The following is a 27,989-nucleotide window of genomic DNA, read 5'->3' as shown; positions in this document are numbered from 1 at the left end:
AACTAACCAGATACGAGGAGAAATTTTTACTAAAATTGTTACTTGAAATATTAAGTGTCATGACAAGAAGGTGAAAAAAAGTGAGTAAAATGGCTCATTGTTATACACAATCTTAATTTTTGTCCCTTAACAATATTCAAAAATGGAGTCAGTTCACTTTTTATGAGCAATCAGTTGACAGTTGTATAAATTTGACTTTCAACATCCAGACTGATATAATTTCTCACCAAATATACTCAATTCACAAAGACTCTGATTTGCTCTAGACTTATACAAAGTGGATTTTCATGCTCTTTTTGTGTTAAATAATTGATGAGTTATTTGTATATATTTAGTTTGATTGCCACCTCTTTAAATAACCACAAAATTAAAGATTCCAGATGGTTCTACGAAAATCCTTCAATTGGAGGAATTTTTCATAAGAATAATTTTAAATTTCTCACCTTCACATGAATAATATAATGAGGATTAAAAAAAAAAGCCCAATACATAACTCTGATACTTTTTGCATTATTTATAATTTTCTATATAAATCTCTTTCACTAAAACTGAATTTTTGGTGAAAAAAATACAATTTGAAGATATCATTATATCATAATACTCAAACCAGAATAAACAGTGAAACCAAATTACTAAACAAGATTGTGATGCACGTAGGAGATTAATCATACCAGGAAAAAAATCACGCTACTCCATTACTTTGTATAAGATTGAATCTGTTAAAATGGTTGGCAAAAGTCAGACCTAGAAAATACATTCATAAACTTAGGGGAATAAAAATAGCCATGGCTATATAAATGTAGGTTGATTATTTGGATTAGCCAGATACTTTAATAATAGTTTAAATTTCCTCTGAAATTAATAACAAACAAAATACGTAAAACCTTAATTAAAAATCAAAGTGTGCATGCCTTATATGAACCAAAATCAGAATTACTTTAATTTTAGGTCAAATAACTGAAGTCTAGTGTCTACCACTGGATTTAATAATTTGATTTTAAAATATGTTTGAAATTTTAGAGTTTCATGCATAGGAAATTTTTGAATAAACAAACTAAAAATAAATTCATTTTAACAATTAGACCATATTAGCCTAATAGTCATTACTTTACTTTAACATCGCACCAATAGATTCAAGAAGAGACACTTACTCTTGGTCGGTAGGTCTTGTTTTGCACATTCTCCTTCTGCAACTGATACATCATCAATGGCAATGTCACCTTCTATGCCAGGACCTCGAATACCTTCAAAAATGAGCTACAAATATGAATGAAACAAACCTAAATGTAGAACTTTGATTTGCAGATTTACTGAGAAATAGAGGAGCCAAACCTAAAATTGACAATCCTGGTATCATTTATTATTGGTGGTCTTCAGAATTCTTGCTTGCACAAAAACTTTCTCAACAAAGCCAATAATAGGATCTTCCTTGTATAGCAGTTTTCCATTTTATAAGCTCTGTGTCATTTTAAAACAAAACTAAACCTAATTGAATAATAGAATAAAAACAGCTACATAAAACAAATCATATCACTTTTTCTGTTCAAGGCTAAGGAAATTTTTTTTTCTCTGAAATAGATTCCCTCCAATGTTCTCTATACATATCTCAGTTCCATGTTCATTGTGACAGTACTATGTTTACTGAAGCCCAGAACAAGTGTTCACACAGTGAACAAGTTACTCATATTCGCCATATGCTTTGTTTTTAAATACTTGAAGATATTTATGGGCTTGGTGGCAGATCTTCAAACTTCCAGTATCTAGAACAGTGGATGGCATTAAGTCTTAAGACATTAGTGTTGAAAGAATAGATGAATGAACTCAATCTACATTTGTTACTAAATTCTGGATACAAAGCCAATGTAAGGACAATTACCAATTTTTAATTTCATTTTTATAGACATAAGACTCTTCGTAAATTTTCCATCTTGTCTCACAAATTCTCCTTGCTTCCAGTATCCTTTGGTAGAAAAAGTAACCTATGCACTTAGTGACCATATTCCCAGAAAAATTTCTATGTACCAAAATGAATTACTTAGTTTGTTCTTTCTGAAGAAAAATTAGCTTAATAAAGAGCTATGTTCAACATCAAACTAATGTGTGTAATTTAATATGATCTCTAACCTTATTTCATTGCAACAAATTAGAGCAAAAGTCTGTTTTTATGAATACAAAGATTTTTGTTTCTGTCTTATCTTAGAGTGTTTAATATGACTCCTTAAAGGGAAATTTGTGGTGAATTTTCTGTGGACTTTCCTTTCCCTACTTAAATATGGTCTACAAGAATGAGGATAAGTTTCATGATTTTATAGGATAAAAAGATTTGAGAAGTTTTTTTATTATTATATTTAATTTAGAATTAAATTAGGTATGGAGAGGATTTCTTGCTTACCTCTTTGGAGACAAGTATTATACGTTAATAGTGTCCAAAGCCATTTCTTTGAAAAGCATCCAATTTGTCTTATATCACTGAGGCCAAAATAAAATGGCAGACCAGAGTTAAAATATTTAGAACCAAGTTGGCAGTGTAGAAATGCTTCATCCTCAGACAGAATCAGGACTGAAGCCTTAGTTTGGCTGCCTGGGAATGATAATTTGCATTTGACTTAGGGTGGTGTTTGGGAAGATATCTGCTACTGCTAAGTCACTTCAGTCGTGTCCGACCCTGTTTGACCCCACAGACGGCAGCCCACCAGGCTCCTCCGTCCCTGGGATCCTCCAGGCAAGAACACTGGAGTGTGTTGCCATTTCCTTCTCCAATGCATGAAAGCGAAAAGTGAAAGTGAAGTCGCTCAGTCGTGTCCCACTTAGCGACCCCATGGACTGCTGCCTACCAGGCTCCTCTGTCCATGGGATTTTCCAGGCAAAAGTACTGGAGTAGTTGCCATTGCCTTCTCCGATATCTGGGTAGTGGCTAAAAAACCCTCAGAGGACTATTTAAATTCCAAGAGAGAAGATTTAAATAAAAAAGTCAATGGTATAAAAATTCAACATCACTGAATATGGAAAAGGAGAAGTCATTTTAATAGCGGCAGAATAGTCCATGTTATTGATAGAACAAAATGTATTTAATCAGTATGTATTGTTATTGTTAGACAATAAAATTATTTTCAGTTTTTCTGAACAAGGCTGAAATGAATATATTTCACATAATTATTATACACAATTATTTGGAACACATGGTTCTTCAGGATCATTTAAAATTGCCCCTATCAGCAGCCTATCTGTGAGAAAGTACTGCCTTTTTCCTAACCACGGGTTTTTAAGTAATGGGACTTTTTTCCTTTTTTTTTTTTTTTTTAATACATGCTGCTTACCTGGTAAAAAATCAATGTTAAGAGTAAATCAATGGTTATTCCCACCCCCTTCTTAGTTTCAGTCATGTGATGCTGAGTCTTCTCTCCTAAAGATAACAACATGAATGAAATGTTATCTTGGAGAAAGTCAGAACTCAAAATTCATGCTATTATGAGTCTGATTCCACAAAATCAAATATTTTCCACCTCGCCCCCAAGACAAATACTTTCCTGAATAGAAACAGGATGTCATCATCACAATTTTTTCTTTTATGAGTGTATTTTAAAGATTGAATGAATGGAAGAAAGTGTAGATTTCTGCCTCCCAGTCAAATTTTAATCCTGGAAGGATGCATGAACAAGGATGTATTATGCAAACTTTCCTTTTCACCAACCTGGCCTTATATTGACTTTTAAGCAGTGAGCGGCTGGACTCCACCTTTCAGTAAAAGAATGATCCTGCCATTGCTCAAAGCATTTCATAACTTCTGTTACTGAGTTTAAAGTATTAAACACTTCTATTTTTCCTATTCGGAGAAGGCAATGGCAAGCCACTTCAGTACTCTTGCCTAGAAAATCCCATGGATGGAGAAGCCTGGTAGGCTGCAGTCCGTGGGGTGGCTAAGGGTCGGACACGACTGAGCGACTTCACTTTTTCCTATTAATTTTCTTTTTCTTCCCCTCTTTCTGCCTCCCTGTATAGCTTGATCAAAAACACAAGATTGAACCTAGGTTTGTGCTAAAAATAAAGCTCTCCAAGCAGCAAGGCTGTGAAGGATGCTGCCACCCTTCTTTTCTGGTCAGATTGAGAGGGAGTGTTGGGGAGCCTTTTATGGTAAATGTCAGGGAGTAGATTGACTGATGTATTTTAATATGTGCACTGCTTGCCTACTGGCAAGGTTGACCACAAGTGTGTAGCTGGACGAACAGCAGAAATACAAATCAGCAAAAAGGTGAATTGTCATATGCCCAGAGGACTGCCTCTATCTAGAACATTCTTTTATAGGGATATTTCATGGTGATCCTAAACGAAGTAGTAAAAACTGATTTGTAAACACTGTTTACATTTATCTGTACAACTATAGATAATAATACAGTTTGTCTCTGAATAAAGTTAATTACTTTCCATATAAGTGTAACAGTATTTTAGTTATCGTGTGGAAAAGAAACCAGAGAATTAGTAGCAGTTATTACTGGAATGATAAAAATAACTTTTAACTATCAAACTCTTGGTACAGTTATAACTGGTATTTTTAATATTTATTTGAAATCTTGTGATGACAGGGAGATCCAATCTAACAGGCTAGAGAAACACTGTAACCTTCCTGATGGTTCTGTTTGGACAAGAAGAAAGAAAAATACACTGCGCAGTGTATTCATTTGTTTCCTTTAATTTCCATAGCATCTTTGTTATTGGGAAGATATAGATTGTATTTTAACTCACTGGACTCTCACAAAGAAATATTTATTACATTATTCTCTTTATGCTCTGAACATCAACTACAATGCTATCTGAATTATTATGACACGTAGATGCTAATAGACTTATAAATGGCTTTGAGACAAAGACCTGGAGGGATACTTTCTCCTTTATATTGTATTTGACTATGACATAGATAACAGAGATACAATGTATATGTATTAGATTTAAATAATGTACCTTGGCCAAACTTTCAAGTGCTTTTAAAAATAAATCCTTGGTGACAAACATCATTTTTCCTCAAATACAAAGATGAGAAACTATAATAGTCCATTATAATATGATGTATCTCAACTTGGAAGGTATGATCTGTATGTAACGAAAACAGTCTGAATTATATTCACTCAGAGACGAAATGCTCTCTAATTTAATAGGTTCAATTATGTCATATTTTAATTAAGTACCATCACGATTCTGACTACTATTACAAGGATAAGACTATGTTCCTTTCCTCTTCAATACTTCTGACACATTTGGCTTAATTGTTTTCAAGAAGGAATTAATGGCATCTAGATTCTCAAGGAGAGAATGTTGACATTTAGGTTTCCTGAAAGAGGGTTCAAATTACTCAGAGCCTGTTCTTCACACAATCACACTGATCTTATTTAAAATGGTTTCCCTTAAGTGACAAATTTAAAATGGTAATATTTTCACAGTGTGTGCATGCAATTCAGCAAACTTAATATGCAAGAAATACTGCATGATCAGAAAATTAATTCCTAGTGAGGAAATGCTGCTGCTGCTGCTAAGTCACTTCAGTCCTGTCCGACTCTGCGACTCCATAGACAGCAGCCCACAAGGCTCCCTGTCCCTGGGATTCTCCAGGCAAGAACACTGGAGTGGGTTGCCATTTCCTTCTCCGATGCATGAAAGTGAAAAGTTAAAGTGAAGTTGCTCAGTCGTGTCCGACTCTTAGCAACCCCATGGACTGCAGCCCACCAGGCTCCTCCGCCCATGGGATTTTCCAGGCAAGAGTACTGGAGTGGGTTGCCATTGGAGTTCAAAAAAATATATGTGAATTTCTGTATTAGAACTACACTACTTAAAATTAATTTAATTCATCGATTGACAGTTTCTTACATTTATTTATAATGCTTTAAAGCATAAAGACAGTGATATCAATATGTAGGAAAATACAGATGATGCCATTCGAGCTGATGTTCAAATATAATTTATCAGAAAAGTAGGAAGAGCTATATGTAGCATTAATGAGTAAAAGCAGATGGGGAGTCAAAGATTACAACATAATTCTGATGATCTGACTTCAACATGAATGGTGCCTTCTGCAAATGTTTTCTTTCTGATGAGATATACTGGTTCTGATCATTACTGCTAAGGCAAAGTCAAAGACTTGGAATGCAGTTTGAAAACTGACAGTGTCCATCACTTGGAAAAACTTCAGGATGTGACTAAATTTGAAAAGAGCTATTAACATTAATAATTTTACCTTCATTTTATTACTGGTTCAGTAAATAATTAGACTATCCTTCCCCCGCCCCCCTTTTTTTGATAGGTAACGTGGATTTATTCAGATTCAGAGAGAAGTACACTCCACAGAGTGTGGGCCATCGCAGAAGGGGAGTATGGCCTTTTCCCCACTTCTTATGCGCACAGAGCAGGAGAACTATCCATAACTAATACAGAAGAGATCTGAAGAGAGGTCACATAACAAACAGTACAGGACAGGGAGGGCTGGCATGCTGCAGTCCATGGGCTTGCAAAGGGTCTGACATGACTGGGCAACTGAACAATAACAAAAGCAACATAATAAACAGGTGGGTAGCCTAAATTTTGATTTTTTATTTTTAGGCTTTTTATTTTTTTTGGAGAAACCACATAAATATTAACACTGAGTGTAAGTTCTCAAGACTATGCCGGTCCAACTTGCTGGATAAATGTCAAAGCTTCTAATCTCAAACAATAACATGAGATTTTGACTGCTGGCAAAAACAGAAAGAACTAGATGGCAATATCAACTTCAATTAGAAAATGTTTTCAAGTTCGTTACTTCAGGAGCCATCATCACGTCTATAACTGCCATGGGACTTGGCTTAAAATGTCAGATATATATCTACATAAGCATGCAATGTCTACTAAGGACAACATTTTCAGGATTGTTATTATTATTCTTAGATAAATATAAAAGCAGAATAATGTGATGAGAGCATTATAATCTCTTTTCCAATCCCTATTGAATGTTAAGGATTTGTGTGATTTAAGATAAACTGTCTCAAAGCCTACTTCCAAATCTTTAAATGAGAGTATAAGAATAGAAGATCTCCAGAATTCTTTTTGTCTGTGACTAAGAAAATGTGAAGTCAGTCTCATAATGTCTCTATACTTTTCCCTCAGAAAATGTCTGAAATGTACTGTGAAAGAAGTAAAGGATTAAACAGGGCAGTTAAATATTTTCCTAGGTGTAGGATATAAAACAAAAGGGACATTGTAAGACTCACACCGCATTAATTTTACTTTTTTAGAAACTTTTCCACCTAATGATTCTGAATATAGCTAAATAAGTTTTCATTACAAGCACTGATTATGCTAAATTAATTCTAGAAAAAGAGCCCCAAAGAAATTTCAGTAGGAGAAAATTTCTATTTGCCTGGAAAAGTACTACACAATAATGTTATTGTTAGCTGAGCAAATATATTGGACAGACTTAGACAAAGTACTTTGCAAGTGGTATTTTTTTCAAGAGTTTATGATGAAACTAATCTGAATGTATACAAACTCCTAACAAAACATAAAACGTGTCAATGTTAACAGAGGCTCAGAATCACTTATTTTTCATTTAAAATTCCAAGAGGTAAGAGAAATCCTATCCACTCAAATTAAAGACATCTTTAGATGCCACAAATCGACATGTGAATAATATTAAAACTTCTCACAACTTAATTTATATGGCAATATATTTCATACTATTTTTTTTTTGCCATGCTTTTATGGTAGGCATCACACGCCAAAGAAAGATTTTTGAGAAGCTTGATAGTTTATAAATGATTTTTGAGGAAAAAAATAGTTGGAAAAAAAGTTGACAGCAACAAGAAACTTGAAAACAAAATTTAATTTAAAACAATGGGGTAGGATGCTGCAGTTGTGTTTCCTTGAACAATCAAAATATATGAAGTGAAGTAATCCTTAGCCAATAGAACTTGAAATGTCTTGGACATAGAAGAACCTAGAGAGCCAATATAAAAAATATTTTATTTCTCTTCATTTCTCATTAGTAATTTAAATAGCTTAGAAATCCATTGATTCAAAATCTTCATTTTTTGATTGGCTTCCCTCCAGGACAGAGTAACAGAAACCAGATTTATCCTCCCCACTGAAACAGGCAAAGAACTTGACAAAAATTCTGAATCAATGTTATTGAGAACACTAGACAACATTAGGTAATTAAGAACAGTGAACCCTGAGTGATAGAAGTCAAGCAAGGTTTGCTCTATGACTGCCCTATACAGAATTTATAGATTATGAAGAAAGTAGGACAAAGGTAGAGCCTACTAGAAAATCTGGGTTGAAGAGAGAGGCCTGAGAGTCCAAGGCAGCTAGAGTATGTAGGGTAGAAAACCATCAAAGAAATAACTGGAGAGAAAGATACTTCTGCAGAGGAACCCCCTGAAGTTCTCAGCAAAGTCCCGATTGGGACTCGAATGAAAGAAAACTACCTAAGGCTGGGAAAGGCCCAGAGGGATGCAATTAAGGGATTAGTGTCCAGCTAACACAGGACTTGGAAAAATCTCATAATTCATGGGTCCTTGGATAGAGAACTCAGAAGACTTTTGTCTCAGTACTAAGAAACAATCAGCCTGCTATCAAAGACTATTCTAATCTCACCTAACAAATCTTTAAAGAAAGAACAAAAATTATCAAAATTTTTCTGAATATTAGTATCTAAACTACATCCACAGGGCTTTCCCCGGTGGCTCAGTGTTTAAGAATCCACCTGCCAATGCAGAGGACAAGGGTTCGATCCCTGATGCAGGAAGATCCCACATGCTGCAGAGCAACTAAGCTCCTGGGCCACAACTACTGAGTCCGTTCGCCTGAAGCCTGTGCTCTGCAACAAGAGAAGCCACAGCAATGAGAAGCCTGCACACTGCTTACTACTAGAGAGTAGCCCCTGCTCTCTGCAATTAGGGAAAGCCCACATACAGCAAAAAAGACCCAGCAGAGCCAACAATAAAGTAAATATTGAAAAAAAAAAAAAAAAGCTACATCCACAAATAAGCTCCAAAATAAATACAAAAAAACCCAAAACCCATCACCTATCAAGGTAAAATTTACAATGTCTGACACCCAGTCAGACTACCAGACATGTAAGGAAGCAAGAAAATAATGACTTGTAAAGATGAGAAAACATCAATCAATCAAAACCAACCAAAAACTGACACAGATGATATTAGCAGACATTAGTTATTTTAACTGGATTTAATATGCTCAAAACATTAACTTAAGATATGAAAAGGATTTTGTAAAAAGACTCAAACTGAATGTAAAGAGATGGAAAGTGTAATAGCTAAGATGAAAATACTCTGAGTAGAGTTAAAAGTAGATTGCGTGCGTGCTAAGTCGCAGTCTTGTGCATGGGCTGGAGCTCGCCAGGCTTCTCTGTTCATGAGATTCTCTAGGCAGGAATACTGGAGTGGGTTGACATTTCCTTCTCCAGGGGATCTTCCCAACCCAGGGATTGAACCTAGGTCTCTTATGTCTCCTGCATCGGCAGGTGGGTTCTTTTACCACTAGCACCGCTTGGGAAGCCCCTGAAAGTAGATTCCGTTCCGTTCAGTTCCGTCGCTCAGTCGTGTCCAACTCTAAGCGACCCCGTGTACTATAGCCTACCAGGCTTTTCCATCCATGGGATTCTCCAGGCAAGAATACTGGAGTGGGTTACCGTTTCCTTCTCCAGGGGATCTTCCCGACCCAAGGATCGAACCCGGGTCTCCCGCATTGGAGGCAGACGCTTTAACCTCTGAGCCACCAGGGAATGAAAGTAGATTAGATATTGCAAAAGAAATGATTAGTGACTGTGAAGAAAATTAATTGTGAATAGTGAAATAATTCTAGATAAGATGGTGGTTTCCTAATTTCCTTACCACCTTATGCATTTCTTAAGTGGGAACTCGGTAAGGACCAGTCGTCTGGACTTGACCTGCTTTCCAGTTTGAGAATCACAGTCTTCAAATTCTTTGGGCACCAAACTTTCCTGGATCATCTTCTTTGTAACTCTAAAAAATACTACTTAGGATCAAGCTGTTCTTCCACAGTTTATTGTTAATTATTGGTTTTCATTCTATGTGGTTCCACTGTCTTTAATAACTGTTCACACATGTACACTTTTCCTTGGAAATATCAATCATTCCCATAGTTTTAGGCAGTGCATAAAGCCAATGACTTACACACGTTTGTCCTCAAAGTTTCCGAAAAATATATACATTATCCCTCTCCACATCGTTAAGAGGACATTCCACAGGCGTGTTATATTAACATGTCCAGAATAGAAATAACCCTAATCATCCCGGAATCTTTTCTCTTTTCCTCTCTTTGTTATTTAAGGTAATGGGTAAAATAATAGGCATTACTCAAGATTCTCTAGTTAGAAACTTCTTGGTCATTCATGGCTACTTCCCAAATTCCCAACATAAAAATGTTCTGCGAGATTTATACCCAAGTATATCTTGAAATTATCCTCTTTTCTTTGTGCCACTTCCCTGGTTTGTCCCTTCAGTATCCCTTATGTGAATTTTACAAGTGTCCTACCTGGTTTGCTGGTCCAGTTTTACCTCCTTGAATCACCTTCCATACAACCACCTAAGTGATGCACCATCCCATCCCCTGAGGAAAATCTTCCATGACTCCCCATGCCTATGCTCTTGAGGTTCCTTAATGTCATCTCACATCAGTCTTTGTTTTTGTACTCTAAATTCCAGAGAAACATCTCCATGTTTCTCTGACAAATCCTGTGATCTATGACCTGCATGTTTTGTTTACTCTGAACTCTGCATCAATATTAATATTAGCCCCTTTCCTGAGTTGCAATCCCTCTCTTCAGTTCAGGTTTCACCCCATGCCACAGGCTCCTCTTGCTTCTCCTCCATACTCTTCTTGTTCATTATGTGCCCATAGAAACTTCTGCATATTTTATTACTGATATTATTACATTGTGTAATGCATGTATTTAGATATGTATTCCCACCAATCTGAAGTAAACAATCATTATTAAATCTTTATGCCTAGCAATGTGCCTGACATACAGTACTAGCCCAATAAGTATGGAGTTGTTGTCTGTGACAATAAATGATTGTCTTGAAGGTGTGGTGGTGTTGGTTTAGTTGCTTTAGTCATCTCCGACCTTGCAACCCCATGGACTGTAGCCTGCCAGGTTCCTCTGCCCCTGGGATTTCCTAGGCAAGAATATTGGAGTGGGTTGCCATTTCTTTTTCAGGGGATCTTCCCAACCCAGGGGTCGAACCCAACTCTCCTGCATTGTAGGCAGATTATTTACCACTGAGCCACCAGGGAAACCTATCTTGGAGGTACTCAATAAATATTGAATAAATTGATGTCTATAGCAACAAGGAATTATTCTGAAGGAAACATTAGCATAACTATTCCCTTAAATGCTTCCTGTGTATCTATTTGATTTTATAATTTTGTGTTAATTAAGGCAGTGATATAGAAAGCAAAAATATGTCCTTTTAGAAAGATGTTTTTGATGCCTATAGAGGTATGCACATTTTAATATTACGGTTACTTCTATCAGTAATGTTTTGGAGTTCCATCTTCCCAAGTTTCATTTGGTTTAATAATATGCTGCCATCTATTCCATTTTACTATTTTATTCTTTTTCACAGAAAAAAATTATTAGGATCTATGATTTGAGTTGCTTTTATGTGTTTTTAGATAATCAGCTAGACTTACTCCATTATTCTTTACCAGAGTGAACAACTGAGTGCATTTTTATCATCTTGGGAAGTTTTAGAAATGCAATTTCTAAATCAAAATCATTGCGACTTTGTAGATTAGGTGACCAAAGAGGAGTATTCCACCCATTAAAAGTTACCATAACTGATGCTGTCTGAACTTCCATACCCTTCCTAAATGCCATAAAATGCAATTAAGAACTCCCCAATATGAAAAAAACCTCAACCTGAGTATATAAAACACATATATAAAGTTATTAAAATCAGTAAACTACATTATTTTCTCCATTAAAACAGTTTCATGATAAATTGTTTCTAGCCATGATGACCACTAGTATAATCGCTAAAATATTTACTATATATTTGCAACTAGTTCTTCCTCTTAATCCTATCTAAGCCTTTCTTTTCTACATAAAAACAAATAAAACAATTTGTTTAAAGCTCTCTGACATTGAAAATCAAAGTAATAAATTATTAAAATGACAGACACATTTTGTTGAAGCATACACATTTCCATCAAGTAAAATTCAGACTGAGAATTGATGATCCAGCTTTTGTTATATAAGAATCTGTGTTATTTGTCTTCAAGGAACAAAATATACACATATGATTTTATAGAAATGGATTACATTTTCTCCAGGCAAATCATTTGAATTCAGATAGACCATTATTCAAACATATTACTTGAGAGATGTTACTTAATAAAATAAAAAGGCATTGTCTCTTTATAACACTGCTTTTACAAGTAAAGGGAAACAATCATGTGATTTTTGTGATGCTTATATCAGAATTTTTACATACTCTTTTTCTAATTTTGCTCAAGTTGTGCCTTTAACATTATGCTCAGGTGCAACAATCTATCCACAGACATGACTGTTCTTTTCTTACCTGAAATGAAGTAACTGGACATGTATTAACATGCGCCTCATTCCATCGTTGTCCTCTGTTCCCGCCTGAAGACCACAGTGGATTCTCAATGGTTGTCTGTCCTTTCAACGCAGATAGACATTTAACACCTAAAAACAACAGTGGAGTTTTATTCTGTGTGTTTATTTTGGCTTCACACTGGTTTCTCCCTAACCGAGCGCTTGCAAACGTTTAAAACTGAGATCTCATGGATACTCCCGTGCCTCCTCTTCTCTTCCTCTCTCATCTCCAGTCGTGCTCTTAGGACACTTGGCAGACACGGTGGGTCTCCAGAGGTGATCACATCCTAATCTCTGGAACCTCTGAATGTTATGTTATATGGCAAAGAGACTTCGCAGATGTGATTAAGATTTTTGAGACGGGAAGATTATTTCAAATAATCTCAGTGGGCCCTATGTTTAATCACATATATCTTTTTTTCTAAGACGGAGACTTGATATAGGAGAGAAGGTCATGTGAAAGAGAAGATGCAACACTGCTGGTTTTAAAAATGAATGAAGGAGCCACAAGCTGAATGCAAGCAGCCTTTGGAAGCTAGAGATGACAAAGAGACGGATTCTCCCCTAGAGACTTCGGAAGACAGCAACCCTGCAATCATCTTGATTTTAGCTCCATGATACTCATTTTAAATTTCTGTTCTCTAGAACTTTAAGATGACACGTGTGGTTGTTTTGAGTCATGAAGTGTGTGGCAATTTTTGTACAGTGGCAACAGAAAACTAGTACAGCATGTAATCATGTACTGACTATAATGGTCAAAGTTTATTGAATTTTTCATCATTATTTAACATCAGTCTCAGTTCATTTTCAGTTTACTTTTCATCCAAATCTCTTTTTGCCTAAAAGAATTGTTTCAGGAGAAAATGAAGACAGGTTTTGTCTCATGATTTGATGTATCTCAACAGTCTCATGTCCTGCACATAGTACTAACAGTAATGATGATAATAATAATATGATATGTTGAACACTTCAGGTTAGAAATGAATCCTCTCAACAATTCTATGAAGTACTTAATACTGTTATCCTCATATTATAGATAAGAAAACTTAGAGTGATTCAGTAATTTGCCTCATATCATACAGTAAGAAAATAGCAGAGGCAGAATTTGAACCCATAGAGTTTTAAAATCTGGTATCTTAATGCTAAGCAATCAGTATTTTAATAGATGCAATTTAAAAAGTCAGATTTATTGAGATATAATTTACATGCAATAAAATTCATTTTAAATGCACAAGTCAATACTATTTGATCAACATATATTATAGTGTAAGCATCATTTCAGCCAAGATACAGAACATGGCAGGTCTCAGTGTCCTCACTATCTCCTGGAGTTTTCCCAAGTTCACGTCCATTAAGTCGGTGGTGCTATCCAAACATCTCATTCTCTGTCATCCCCTTCTTCTCCTGTCTTCAATCTTTCCCAGCATCAAAGTCTTTTCCAATGAGTCGGCTCTTCACATCAGATGGCCAAAGTATTGGAGCTCAAGCTTCAGCATCAGTCCTTCGAATGAATATTCAGAGCTGATTTCCTTTAGGACTGACTGGTTAGATCTCTTGCAGTCCAAGGGAATCTCAGGAGTCTTCTCATCGAAAGAATTGAAGGCATCAATTCTTCATTGCTCAGCCTTCTTTATGGTCCAATTACCACATCCATACATGACTACTGAAAAAACCATAGCTTTGACTATATGGACCTTTGCTGGCAAACTGATGTCCCTGCTTTTTAATATACTTTATAGGTTTGTCATAGCTTTTCTTCCAAGAAGCAAGTGTATTACTTTCATGGCTGCAGTCACCATCTGTAGTGATTCTGGAGCCTAAGAAAATAAAGTCTGTCACTGTTTCCATTTTTACCCATCTATAAGGAGAGATAGGAAAGCCTTCCTCAGCGATCAATGCAAAGAAATAGATGAAAACAACAGAATAGGAAAGACAAGAGATCTCTTCAAGAAAATTAGAGATACCAAGGGAACATTTCATGCAAAGACGGGCTCGAAAAAGGACAGAAATGGGATTGACCTAATGGAAGCAGAAGATATTAAGAAGAGGTGGCAAGAATACATAGAGGAACCTTACAAAAAAGATCTTCACGACCAAGATATTCACGATGGTGTGATCACTCACCTAGAGCCAGACATCTTGGAATGTGAAGTCAAGTGGGCCTTAAAAAGCATCACTACGAACAAGCTAGTGGACGTGATGGAATTCCAGTTGAGCTATTTCAAATCCTGAAAGATGATGCTGTGTAAGTGCTGCACTCAATATGCCAGCAAATTTGGAAAACTCAGCAGTGGCCACAGGACTGGAAAAGGTCAGTTTTCATTCCAATCCCAAAGAAAGGCAATGCCAAAGAATGCTCAAACTACCACACAATTGCACTCATCTCACATGCTAGTAAAGTCATCCTCAAAACTCTCCGAGCCAGGCTTCAGCAATACGTGAACCGTGAACTTCCAGATGTTCAGTTCAGTTCAGTCGCTCAGTCGTGTCCGACTCTTTGCGACCCCATGAATCACAGCACGTCAGGCCTCCCTGTCCATCACCAACTCCTGGAATTCACTCAAACTCATGTCCATTGAGTCGGTGATGCCATCCAGCCATCTCATTCTCTGTCGTCCCCTTCTCCTCCCGCCCCCAATCCCTCCCAGCATCAGAGTCTTTTCCAGTGAGTCAACAAGCTGGTTTTAGAAAAGGCAGAGGCACCAGAGATCAAATTGCCAACATCCGCTGGATCATCAAAAAAGCAAGAGAGTTCCAGAAAAACATCTATTTCTGCTTCATTGACTATGCCAAAGCCTTTGCCTGTGTGGATCACAATAAACTTTGGAAAATTATGAAAGAGATGGGAATCCCAGACCACCTGACCTGCCTCTTGAGAAACCTGTATGCAGGTCAGGAAGCAACAGTTAGAACTGGACATGGAACAACAGACTGGTTCCAAATAGGAAAAGCAGTACGTCAAGGCTGAATATTGTCACCCTGCTTATTTAACTTATATGCAGAGTACATCATGAGGAACGCTGGGCTGGAAGAAGCACAAGCTGGAATCAAGATTGCCGGGAGAAATATCAATAGCCTCAGATATGCAGATGACACCACCCTTATGGCAGAAAGTGAAGAGGAACTAAAGAGCCTCTTGATGAAAGTGAAAGAGGAGAGTGAAAAAGTTGGCTTGAAGCTCAACATTCAGAAAACGAAGATCATGGTATCTGGTCCCATCACTATGGGAAATAGATGGGGAAACAGTGGAAACAGTGGCTGACTTTATTTTTGGTGCTCCAAAATCAGCGGATGCTGATTGCAGCCATGAAAGTAAAAGACACTTACTCCTTGGAAGGAAAGTTATGACCAACCTAGAGAGCATATTGAAAAGCAGAGACATTACTTTGCCAACCAAGTTCCGTCTAGTCAAGGCTATGGTTTTTCCCGTGGTCATGTATGGATGTGAGAGTTGGACTGTGAAGAAAGCTGATCGCTGAAGAATTGATGCTTTTGAACTGTGGTGCTGGAGAAGACTCTTGAGAGTCCTTTGGACTGCAAGGAGATCCAACCAGTCCATTCTAAAGTAGATCAGTCCTGGGTGTTCATTGGAAGGACTGATGCTAAAGCTGAAACTCCAATACTTTGGCCACCTCATGTGAAGATTTGACTCATTGGAAAAGACCCTAATGTTGGGAGGGATTGGGGGCAGGAGGAGAAGGGAACGATGGAGAATGAGATGGCTGCATGCCATCACCGACTTGGTGGACATGAGTTTGAGTGAACTCCGGGAGTTGGTGATGGACAGGGAGGTCTGGCGTGCTGTGATTCATGGGGTCGCAAAGAGTCGGACACGACTGAGCAACTGAACTGAACTGAACTGATTTATCATGAAGTGATGGAACCCGACGCCATGATCTTAGTTTTTTGAATGCTGAGTTTTAAGTCAGCTTTTTCACTCTCTTCTTTCATCTTCATCAAGAGCTCTTTAGTTCCTCTTAACTTTCTGCCATTAGGGTGATGTCCTCTGCATATCTGAGATGACTGATATTACTCTTGGCAATCTTGATTCCAGGTTTCACTTTATCCAGCCTGGCTTTTTTCATGATATCCTCTGCATAGAAGTTAAATAAGCAGGGTGACATATACAGCCTTGAAGTACTCCTTTTCCAATTTGGAATCAGTCTGTTGTTCTGTGTCCAGTTCTAGCAGTTGCTTCTTGGCCTGCAAACAGCTTTCTGAGGAGACAGGTAAGGTGGTCTGGTATTCCCATCTCTAAGAATTGTCCATTTTTTTGTGATCCACATAGTGAAAGGCTTTAACATAGTCAATGAAGCAGAAGTAGATGTTTTTCTAGAATTCCCTTGCTTTTTCAGTGATCCAATGGATGTTGGCAATTTGATCTCTGGTTCCTCTGCTTTCTCTAAATCCAGTTTATGTATCTGGAAGTTCTCAGTTCATGCACTGTTGAAGGCTACCTTGAAGGATTTTGAGCACCACCTTGCTAGTGTGTGAGATAAGCACAGCTTATGTACAATTATATGTTATGAAGTAATTTATCCCTCAGATTTTTAGAGCAATTTTACCTAATTATTTATTCATAAGACCACCTGTATTCATATTATACACAAATGAATGAATACGAACACCTAATTTTTAAATAAGAAAAAATTGCATTCTTTCCATCATAACTCTCACTTTCTAACTGGATGAGCCTGATGTGGTCTCTTAATCTCTCTGCCTTAATTTCCTCATCTGGTAAATGATGATGATGAGAGTAACTAGCATAAGTTTTTTGTGGAAACTGTAATTAGTTATAGTATATAAACCATAAATTGTCTCAAGCATTATCTTTAGTATATTTTATCTGTCAAGATATCAAGTACTACCTATTTCTCTCTCAATGCAATAGATTACATCGGTATACATTTCTTAATGTTGAACTATGAGTATACTACAGGAATAACTTGGTAACAGACTACTATTTTCTTATTAGGTTTGATTCGATTTGCTAGTATAGTCTTTAGAAATAATGCATCTATATTTATTCATAATATCATCCACTTTTCTTTCTTGTTTTACCTTTCCATGTTGCATGTTCACTTTTTGCTTCAGAATCTATCATCTTTTTTTTTCAATCAGTGTAAGAAATAGTCACAGGCTTGTCCTTCATAGTACAGTACTGATTCATTTTCCACAATTTGGATTCTATCCTTCTGCTCCTAATATCATCTTGATCCAGCTGTATTATTTCTGATGTTACATTCTTTTCTGATCTTATCAGATTCACCTTAATTTTGGCCCTTTATCTAATTCCTTCTTCTCTTGTTCCACTGTTTTATCATTCTTATCTTTTCTTGTTTCATACAGTTCATTTTACACTTTCTTGAAAATATAAATGGTCAGTAATTCTTCTTTGACAATACGTGCTTATTTTACTGTGTACATATTAGCCTCTTTTTACACCATGGGATCAAGCCTAATTTTCTCTCTCTTTCTTATCTTCTTCTTCTTTATTCTCCTTGATGCTAAAGCTGAAACTGCAATACTTTGGCCACCTCATGCGACGAGTTGACGCACTGGAAAAGACTCTGATGCTGGGAAAGGTTGGGGGCGGGAGGAGAAGGGGACGACAGAGGATGAGATGGCTGGATGGCATCACCGACTCTGTGGACATGAGTTTGAGTGTACTCCGGGAGTTGGTGATGGACAGGGAGGCCTGGCGTGCTGTGATTCATGGGGTCGCGGAGAGTCGGACACGACTGAGCGACTGAACTGAACTGAACTGAACTGAATCCTGTGCCATATCCCTAAAACCACTAATGGGGCTTCTTTTATATGCACAGCATGGGTGTGGACTGTTAGATCCTCCTTTAAAACTTAAAGCTATAGGCCAGGTGCATGTGAGGTTTTACTACTATATAATGATTCAACAATCGAGAACAAATGGAAAAGCATTTGTACCTCTGAGCCTTTTAAGAGTTGAACCTTCTGGGGTTTCTCCCCAATACTCGGTGAGCAATTGTAACAGGGAGTAGCTTTCTAAGTTCATCTTTGCTAGACACTCAGTGAGGCTCAGTTTTTCTTGCTGGCTGGTGGTCGTCCCTTGTGCATCAGATATGCAATCTTATACCAAAAGGAAAAGTCACCACAGCACATATTTCTGTGTGTCACCTACTGAGACAGCGATAACAAAACTTAATCTGCCTCCTTTCTTTGCCCTCCTCGAACTTGGTCTTTCCTCACAGTATATGACAAAGGCATGGTCATGAATGCTTAAGTCAAAAACTGGGGATCCAGATGTCATGTTTCTTTTCTTCCCTTTTCTCTCTTTCCAAATCCATAAACAAATCTTTCTATTTCTACCATACTTCCAAAATCTCTCTCCAGTCCATCCACTTCTCTTCATCTCCAGTGACACTGCTCTGGCACAAGCCACCGTCAGCTATGGCTTGGTTATCGTAGTTGCTTCTTAATTGCTCCTCCATCTGAAATGCTTTTCAGACATCCAAGTGGATATATCAGGAAGGCAGTTGGATCTGTGACTGTGGTGATCAGAAGTGAGATGACCCAGAGATATAAATTTGGGAACTGAATGAATACAGATGGTATTTAAAGCCATAGAACTGGATGAAATCACATGGACAGAGGATGAACACAGGGAAAAGGACAGAGTTTAGTACTGTATCAGGAGGCATCTTTACAGATAGACTAATAAAGAAAATCCAGTTAATGAAGACAGAAGGCAGAAGTTCTGCCAGACCACTCCACATATTATAAATTCCCAACCGTTGTCAGTCTTCACTTCCTAGACCCAGTAAACCACCATCTCTCAGAAACTACCCTCCATGACACGGCACTACTCTCATCTCCTACCTGCTTGGCTGCTTCCTTTCTAGGTCCTTCTCCACTGCCTATCCCTGAAATTTAATCATTCCTGTCTCCCTCCTCTTCTCCCTCACTTCCTCCCTCTCTCTCCAACTGTCTCTCTCTGTGTACGTACACACACACTTCTCAAAGATCTTATCCATCCCCAGAACCTCAACTATCAACTCCATACTGAGAACTTCCAAATTTTTCTGGCTAAGGCTTAACTTTAAGTATGGCCCACAGACCAGGACTTCATTCAAAGGGCATGGCATGCTTGGAAAAATGAAACTTCTCGGACCCCAGCCCAGACCTACAGAATCAAGTTCCCTAATGATTCTTAAGCAATGGCTCATCTAATAAACATCCAATAATTCATACTCATTATTTCTAATATTATAAAATTCTGTGAAAAGATGAGAAGCAAAAAGCAAAGGAGAAAAGGAAAGATATACCCATTTGAATGCAGAGTTCCAAAGAATAGCAAGGAGAGATAAGAAAGCCTTCCTCAGTGATCAATGCAAAGAACTAGAGGAAAATAATAGAATGGGAAAGACTAGAGATCTCGTCAAGAAAACTAGAGATACCAAGGGAACATTTCATGCAAAGATGGGCTCGATAAAGGACTGAAATGGTATGGACGTAACAGAAGCAAAAGATATTAAGAAGAGGGGGCAAGAATACACAGAAGAAGTGTACAGAAAAGATCTTCATGATTCAGATAATCATGATGGTGTGATCACTCACCTAGACCCAGACATCCTGGAATGTGAACTCAAGTGGGCCTCAGGAAGCATCACTACAAACAAAGCTAGTGGAGGTGATGGAATTCCAGTTGAGCTATTTCAAATCCTAAAAGATGGTGCTGTGAAAGTGCTGCACTCAATATGCCAGCAAATTTGGAAAACTCAGCAGTGGCCACAGGACTGGAAAAGGTCAGTCTTCATTCCAATCCCAAAGAAGGGCAATGCCAAAGAATGCTCAAACTACCGCACAATTGCACTCATCTCACATGCTAGCAAAGTAATGCTCAAAATTCTCCAAGCCAGGCTTCAGCAATAGGTGAACCATAAACTTTCAGATGTTCAAGATGGTTTTAGAAAAGGCAGAGGAACTAGAGATCAAATTGCCAACATCTACTGGATCATTGAAAAAGACAGTTCTAGAAAAACATCTATTTCTGCTTTATTGACTATGCCAAAGCCTTTGACTGTGTGGATCACAATAAACTGTGGAAAATTCTGAAAGAGATGGGAATACCAGACTACCTGACCTGCCTCTTGAGAAATCTGTATGCAGGCCAGGAAGCAACAGTTAGAACTGGACATGGACCAAAAGACTGGTTCCAAATAGGAAAAGGAGTACGTCAAGGTTGTATATTGTCACCCTGCTTATTTAACTTATATGCAGAGTACATCATGAGAAACGCTGGGCTGGAAGAAGCACAAGCTGGAATCAAGATTGCCAGGAGAAATATCAATAGCCTCAGATATGCAGATGATACCACCCTTATGGCAGAGAGTGAAGAACTAAAGAGCCTCTTCATGAAAGTGAAAGAGGAGAGTGAAAAAGTTGGCTTGAAGCTCAACATTCAGAAAACTAAGATCATGGCATTGGGTCCCATCACTTCACAGCAGATAGATGGGGAAACAGTGGCTGACTTTATTTTTTTGGGCTCCAAAATCACTGCAGATGGTGACTGCAGCCATGAAATTAAAAGACGCTTACTCCTTGAAAGGAAAGTTATGACCAACCTAGACAGCATATTAAAAAGCAGAGACATTACTTTGTCAACAAAGGTCCATCTAGTCAAGGCTATGGTTTTTCCAGCAGTCATGTATGGATATGAGATTGGACTGTAAAGAAAGCTGATCACTGAAGAATTGATGCTTTTGAACTGTGGTGCTGGAGAAGACTCTTGAGAGTCCCATGGACTGCAAGGAGATCCAACCGATCCATGTTAAAGGAGATCAGTCCTGGGTGTTCACTAGAAGGACTGATGTTGAAGCTGAAACTACAATATTTTGGCCACCTGATGTGAAGAGCTGACTCATTTGAAAAGACCCTGATGCTGAGAAAGATTGCAGGCAGAAGAAGGTGACAACAGAGGATGAGATGGTTGGATGGCATCACCGACTTAATGGACATGAGTTTGGGTGAACTCCGGGAGTTGGTGATGGACAGGGAGGCCTGGCGTGCTACAGTCCATGGGGTTGCAGACTCGGACATGACTGAGCAACTGAACTGAACTGAACATCTAATTGCATGTTATGTGATGTCAGAAATTTGAGAAACTTCATGTCTATTGATAGCAATATGACAAAAACCAAACTTTCTAAGAAGCAACTATGATATAAGAAAAATAGAAATAATAATGCCCAGGGACAAGACTCTAATGGAATTGATACGATTTCTTAAACCTTTGTCACTGTCCCACATTTACTATTTTTGTTTTCCCCTGCCTCCCAATGGCGATTTAAATTCAAATTATTCAAATGTTAAAGAATCTCTGTGCCTGTTTTGCTTAATGAAAAAGAATAAGTAAACTGGAAAGCTTGTATCTTACTCCACAGTCAGGATAAAATTGAAGATGGTATTTTGAAAAAGAACAGGAAAGTAGGAAGATGTCTGGCGTCCTAAAGTAGGTAGACAGATCCAAGCCAAAAAAGTAATCTGGAGGCTTACCAGTCACAGGTCTTCATTCACCCTCTCTTGTACTAAAATTTGAGCACTTACCAGTGTCTCTAGAGTGTGAATAACCTGAAGCTACTACATTTCCCTTGTCATCTACCTACTATCTTGCAAAACTCAAAGTCTTGCCCAAAGAAATCTAATGTATCTTGAAGAGTTTGCAACATAATTCCAGCTGGACTCCTGTACTCTACTGTGCTAAGTAAATCCAGTCCAGAATGGTGAGGTTTTATTGCATCACCTGCAAGGAATTAACATATCAAAGCTTTAAATAAACGCTTGTCATCTTTAGCAACACAAAACTACAGTAACACTTCCGATTACTGCACAGTTTCTCCACTCCTTCGAAGATGTAAAATGCACAGGTTTACATTATGACCAGATGTTTCAGCTGCTTCTGAAGTTTCCCTATCTTCTCACTTCTCATCATCCCAAACATATGCTTCCTCCTTTAATAGGGTGAAAAGAGGTTGAACTGCTACTTGGGTTAGAGGATGGTTGCAAGCACTGCCCTAGCTGATGGCCAAACCCTTATTCCAACTTCTTCCCCACCTGATTTTTATCTTCTAGCCAGTCTCTGCAGTCCCTGAGGTGGACTCTTATTTCTGGAGCTCACTCTGTTCTCTCATAAAACAAAACTCAAGTGTCTGCAGGGGTAAAATACTTTAAAAAGTGCTTTTATTAAAACTGCAAACCAAAGAAACATCAGAAAGAAGTGCACATCCCACACTTTTCTACATGCACTAATAAAGGCCAGTCAATAAAACTCAACATCAAGCAGTGACCAATATTTGGGTATTTTCTATGTTATCTCCCCACTAGGTGCCTGGGGGCATCCAGAACATTCCCAAGTGTTGCCCCCTACCTCTTATCCTCCTCAGTCAGCTTTCTCCCTGTAGTCAGACTATTGACTCAAATTTACTATCTCTGCCTTCTCATCCCCCCCGCCTCAATATAAGGGAAAAGTGTAGATGCCGATATTAATTAATGGTATCGCTCTGACCTGAAATGTCTGAACATCTCTAGTTCACCTTTAAAAAACAACGGCAGAAGATGGGTTTCTCTACTGAGGACTGGGCCCGGGTTCTAAAGATACTACGGAGATGTGCTACCCACCGTATCTTGACATGAGTTGACAGTGGCAGCATTCCCTGCCACTATCAGGCCCCACCCAAGCAGCTATGCAATACAACACGACGTGCTGCGTCCTGGACTCCCATCGTGGGGAGGGGTTAACACTGCGTCTATCGGAAAATGACTCGTCCTCCAAACCCCCATACCAGATCATCTGATAACATTACTATTTCTCTCCACGTCAGGACAGAGACATGCTTGAACTTGTCAAGGCTAATAAATTACAAAGTCATTATATTCCAGTGACCTGGCCGGCAGGAAGGTGAGTGATGACTAACTTCTTATTCTGTGGCTTCCATCCAGATCAATCCATACGACTCCCCGTTCCCGTAGCCACCATAAAGGGAGAAGCCCCGCATCCCCGTGAGCGCGGTAGGAAGGGACTGGGGCGGGGGTGGGGGGAAGGTCACAAAAGGAACTGGCCTTCAGGGACTTACAGACGCCAGTAGCTGAGGGGTCTGCGGCAACTCCGTGCTGACTTCCATCCTCTCTGTGTCCCCAGGCTCCTCGTCCGCCATCTTGAGGGAAACTGACGCCCGCAGTTCCAGACCCCAGCCAAAGGCGAGTGGAAACCTGTGGCCGGTCCCAGAGACGAGGGACGACACTTTTACGACGGCCCCTGAAGTTGGGTTTGACGCAGAATCGAAGCGCGACTTCCGGTCCGATTCCCGGAAGCAGGCGTCACGGCTGGTGCGGCTGGAGGCTTCTCCTGTTTTCTTAGTCACTGGGTTTGGTGGCTGAGTGAGTGAGTGTACTGCTGCTTTCGAAGCTGGGAACTGTTGCATCTAGGAGGTAAAAAGCAAATTCAACGTCCATTATGAAAGGAAAAAAACAAAACAAAACAAACTGTAGAAGCTAAGTGAGAACCCGCCATGGGTCTCTTTCTGGTCGGGTTGTTCTGGGTGTGTTTTGCTTCCCGAAGTACCTGCACTGGTTCCCCAGAGCGCACAAAAATGAAAAAAAACAAACAAAAAAACCCCTCAAAAGTTAAGCTGTCTTTAGGAATGTAACCTGTGGGCACTTCCACGTGCGCGCAAGAAAGCTTGTACCCCAGCAGTTCTTGGGAGAGGTGGAAGAAATAACGAAAAATTGGAAACGTAGTCATTCATCGGTAGAGGAAAGACCAAATAAACGTGGTGTGTCTGCATTATGGAACATCATGTAGCTCTTAAAAAGAACAGAGTAGCTCTATGTGATACGGTAAAGATAAATGGGAGGGGAAAGCAAACAAGTTGCTGCAAACCACGTTTTGGCGCTTAGCTACATTTAAATAGCTACATTTTAAACGCGGAAGAAACAGTGTTGAAAGGGAAGAGACCAAACTATCAACGATTCTGAGAAACAGGAGAGTCTTCTGTAGTGTACTAAATTGTTGACAAAATAAGTAATTTTAAAATTATTTTTTAATAAAAGGAAAAAATAAAGTTTCTAACGCTCTGGAAAGAATAAGTAGTAATTATTTGGGAAAAGATTAAATCAGATCTTTATCCCACATAGTATATAAAAACAACTGAGGTGTTAACTGCTTTAAGAAAGTAAGAAGTAAATACATTTTATAGTATTGGGATGGAGAAGGCTTTTTAAAGCATGACAGAAGAGGCAGAAAATATACAATATAGAAAATATTAAAAGGCAGAAAATAGAGACAAATAATATAAAAAGACTGGGTGCATGCATGCATGCTAAGTGGCTTCAGTCGTGTCCGACTCTGTGACCCCGTGGACAGCAGCCCACCAGGCTACTCTGTCCACGGGATTCTCCAGGCAAGAATACTGGAGTGGGTTGCCATTTCCCTCTCCGATTTAAGCACTGTCACGTATAACTATTTGGAACCCCATGGACCATAGCCCAGCAGGCCCCTCTGTCCATGGGATTTCCCAGGCAAGAATGCCATTTCCTTCTCCAAAAAGACTGGGTAGGTACTTTGAAAAAAGATAGGCAACTTCATCAAAATTAAAAATTTACACATAAAAATAAACAAATTTTAAAAGTGAACAAAAACCTGGGTAGAAATTCCTACACACTCATAACAGACGAAGGATACAGTCCCAAGAAGGCTTCCAATTTTGAAAATGGACAACATACATAAATACTCATCAATTTCTATAAATATATGAAAAAAATCTAGTAAGTAAATAAATGCAAATTAAAGAAAAATGGGATTCACTTATTGCCTGTAAATTTGGTAACCTTTTTTTTTTCCTTAAAGATAATCACCATTGTTGATAAGTGGAAGGGTACTTCTATATTGTTATGTAAAATGCAAGCTTAAATTGGTATACCTGCAGGAAAACAATGTGGCAATATTCAGGATTCTTTTTTGTTTTAAATGTGTACTCCTTGGCTTTGCAATTCCATTTTTAAGACTATATCATGGAGAAATAATTCAGGATGCAAGTGAAGTTTTAGCTACATCATTATTGGCAATGGAGAAAAATTACAAATAACTTCAGTTCAGTTCAGTTCAGTCGCTCAGTCGTGTCCGACTCTCCGCGACCCCATGAATCACAGCAAGCCAGGCCTCCCTGTCCATCACCAACTCCTGGAGTACACTCAAACTCATGTCCACAGAGTCGGTGATGCCATCCAGCCATCTCATTCTCCGTCGTCCCCTTCTCCTCCCGCCCCCAACCTTTCCCAGCATCAGAGTCTTTTCCAGTGAGTCAGCTCGTCGCATGAGGTGGCCAAAGTATTGCAGTTTCAACTTTAGCATCAGTCCCTCCAATGAACATCCAGGATTGATCTCCTTTAGAATGGACTGGTTGGATCTCCTTGCAGTATAAGGGACTCTCAAGAGTCTTCTCCAACAAGGACACTGGCTAAACTATGGTCACACGTACAATGTAATACACTGCAGCCTTTAAAAGTACTGTAGAACGTTGGTTCTTAAAGTGTGGTCCACAGACCCCATGAGTGTTCCTAAGATTGGGAAAGTTTGTGAGGTAAAAACTTTTCGTGGTAATGGTGAAGAAGTTATGTGCCTTTTTTTTAGAAAAACATGTTGGTATTTGTAATTACTGTTGCAGAAGCAATGGTGGGTGAAACTGTTGGGCACAGCACAAAATAAAGGGAGTGATACCAACAGCAACTAGTCACTGAAGTCACTAGTCATTTCTTCACCACCTTTCTTTCACTTGCTTAAAAAGGATGGGGGTGGGGAGGGTGAGGAGCCCGTTTCCCTTAACAATGTTCTTGATGCAACAGTAAAAATTACTAATTTTGTTAAATCTCAATCTGTGAGTCTTCTAATATTCTGTATAACGAACAGGGAAGTATACATAAAGCTTTTCTGCTATATCCAAAGTGTTATGGTTGACTTGAAGAGAAGCACTTCTGTGATGGAGTTGCTACCTGAACCAGCCACCTTTATCATGGAACACTATATTTATTTAAAACAGCTGACAGATAATCTACCATTATTCCAACTTAGGTATTTGGCAGGCATTTTCTCAGATATGAACACATAAGCCTTTCTCTTCAAGAAAGATATTTTTTGTCTGCAATAAAATTCTAGGTTTCAAGTGAATATTTTGTGGAGAACTTGTATCTGGACTGTGAATTTGACAAAGTCTTAGTGAATTTGGTGGGATATTAAAATATTGTGTAGTATTGTATAATGAAAAGTATTGACATTTGGAAGATCCATATAAGTCAATGAACCAGTATTTTCTAAATGACAAATACAGGATGTTATGAAATCCAGCAGGGTAAAAGATCTGTTCAAATTACTAAATAGATGAATAGAATTCAATGTTATGAAGTACAAAAATTTTAGATTCCACATTGAATTAATCCTTAAGATTTTGCTATTGGACCAGTTCTGGTGTAGCTTCAAAGAGTAATAACCACAGTTATCTGAAAACACACTCCTTTTTCCAACTATGTATCTGTTTGAGGCCAGAGTTTCTTCTTATCTTTGAACAAAAACAACATATTACAGTAGATTGAATGAAGAAGCAGATATGAGAACCCAATTGTCTTCTATTAAAAAGATTTCCAAAAATGTAAAACGTGGCCACACTTTTTGTTTGTTTTGGAAAACCTGTTTTTCATTTACAAATGTTATTTAACACCGATTGGCAGTTTATTTTAGACAAATTGTTATTTGTAAATTTTACTCAGTTTTAGTTTCTAATATACTAGATATCAACAGACCAACATCAACAGAAAAATTTTGAGTTACCTAAATTTTAAGAGTATAAAAAGATCTTGAGTCCACAATTTGAGAGCCACTGTCATAGAGGCATTCTTATTGACTTGGGATGATATTGGCCCAACATATTGTTGTGTGGACAAACCAAGTTGCTAAAATAGTATGATTCTATCTTGGTAAGACAAATGCATCTGGATATTTAATGAATACTAATCACCAAAATATTAATCTCAGTTACCCTGAGTTGCAAAATTGTGGAAATTTTATTTTTCTACTTTGCGTATTTTCTTATTTTTCTTAAAATAAGTGTTTATTATTTGTTTAAAATTTAAATCTACCTCTTTTTTAAGTTAGAAAAATTGCTGAATACCCAGCTAGCTAACTAGATAGTAGATATAGATACCCAGTCTGTCCAGATCATAAATCTCCCTTGCTAATGTCTTCCCTGATCTAGCCCACTGTGGTGGGGTCTTTGCCTCCTCTTAGAGGAACTAGTAGCTCTACAGCTCTAACCTGTTAGTTCCTTAAGTGCAGGAA

The 27,989-nt window shown here is 38.1% G+C and overlaps 2 protein-coding genes across 13 annotated transcripts in view; one reads left to right on the top strand and one right to left on the bottom strand.

Moving 5' to 3' along the window:
• The window catches only part of LOC129562658 (MAM domain-containing glycosylphosphatidylinositol anchor protein 2-like), an 89,298-nt gene extending 65,214 nt beyond the window's left edge, over positions 1 to 24,084 (bottom strand). For 2 of the 8 annotated variants that reach the window (XR_016038251.1, XR_008687236.2), the window contains exons 1-3: positions 23,737 to 24,084; positions 12,591 to 12,718; positions 1,152 to 1,257 (exon numbers count right to left, since the gene is read on the bottom strand). Coding sequence is in view for 1 of the 8 variants with exons in the window: in XM_055436040.2 (XP_055292015.2) it covers positions 1,152 to 1,257; positions 3,318 to 3,403; positions 12,591 to 12,612 (214 nt within the window). In the remaining 7 variants the exon portion in view is untranslated. The other 6 variants (XR_016038252.1, XR_016038253.1, XM_055436040.2 and 3 more) reach the window with 6 other exon arrangements.
• Positions 23,971 to 27,989, top strand: part of LOC129562655 (transmembrane protein 62-like) — a 62,221-nt gene continuing 58,202 nt past the window's right edge. For 4 of the 5 annotated variants that reach the window (XM_088839864.1, XM_088839863.1, XM_088839865.1 and 1 more), the window contains exon 1: positions 23,977 to 24,091. The gene's annotated coding sequence lies outside the window, so the exon portion shown is untranslated. Of the gene's footprint in view, positions 24,092 to 27,989 lie in introns of all 5 variants that reach the window. The other variant, XM_088839860.1, reaches the window with a different exon arrangement.

The sequence above is a fragment of the Moschus berezovskii genome, chromosome 9 (assembly GCF_049115385.1).
Source record: "Moschus berezovskii isolate FMDL1 chromosome 9, NW_MosBer_1.0, whole genome shotgun sequence".
NCBI lineage: Eukaryota > Metazoa > Chordata > Mammalia > Artiodactyla > Moschidae > Moschus > Moschus berezovskii.
The sequence above is the reverse complement of the archived record's forward strand: the minus strand, read 5'-3'. Positions and strand labels throughout refer to the sequence as shown.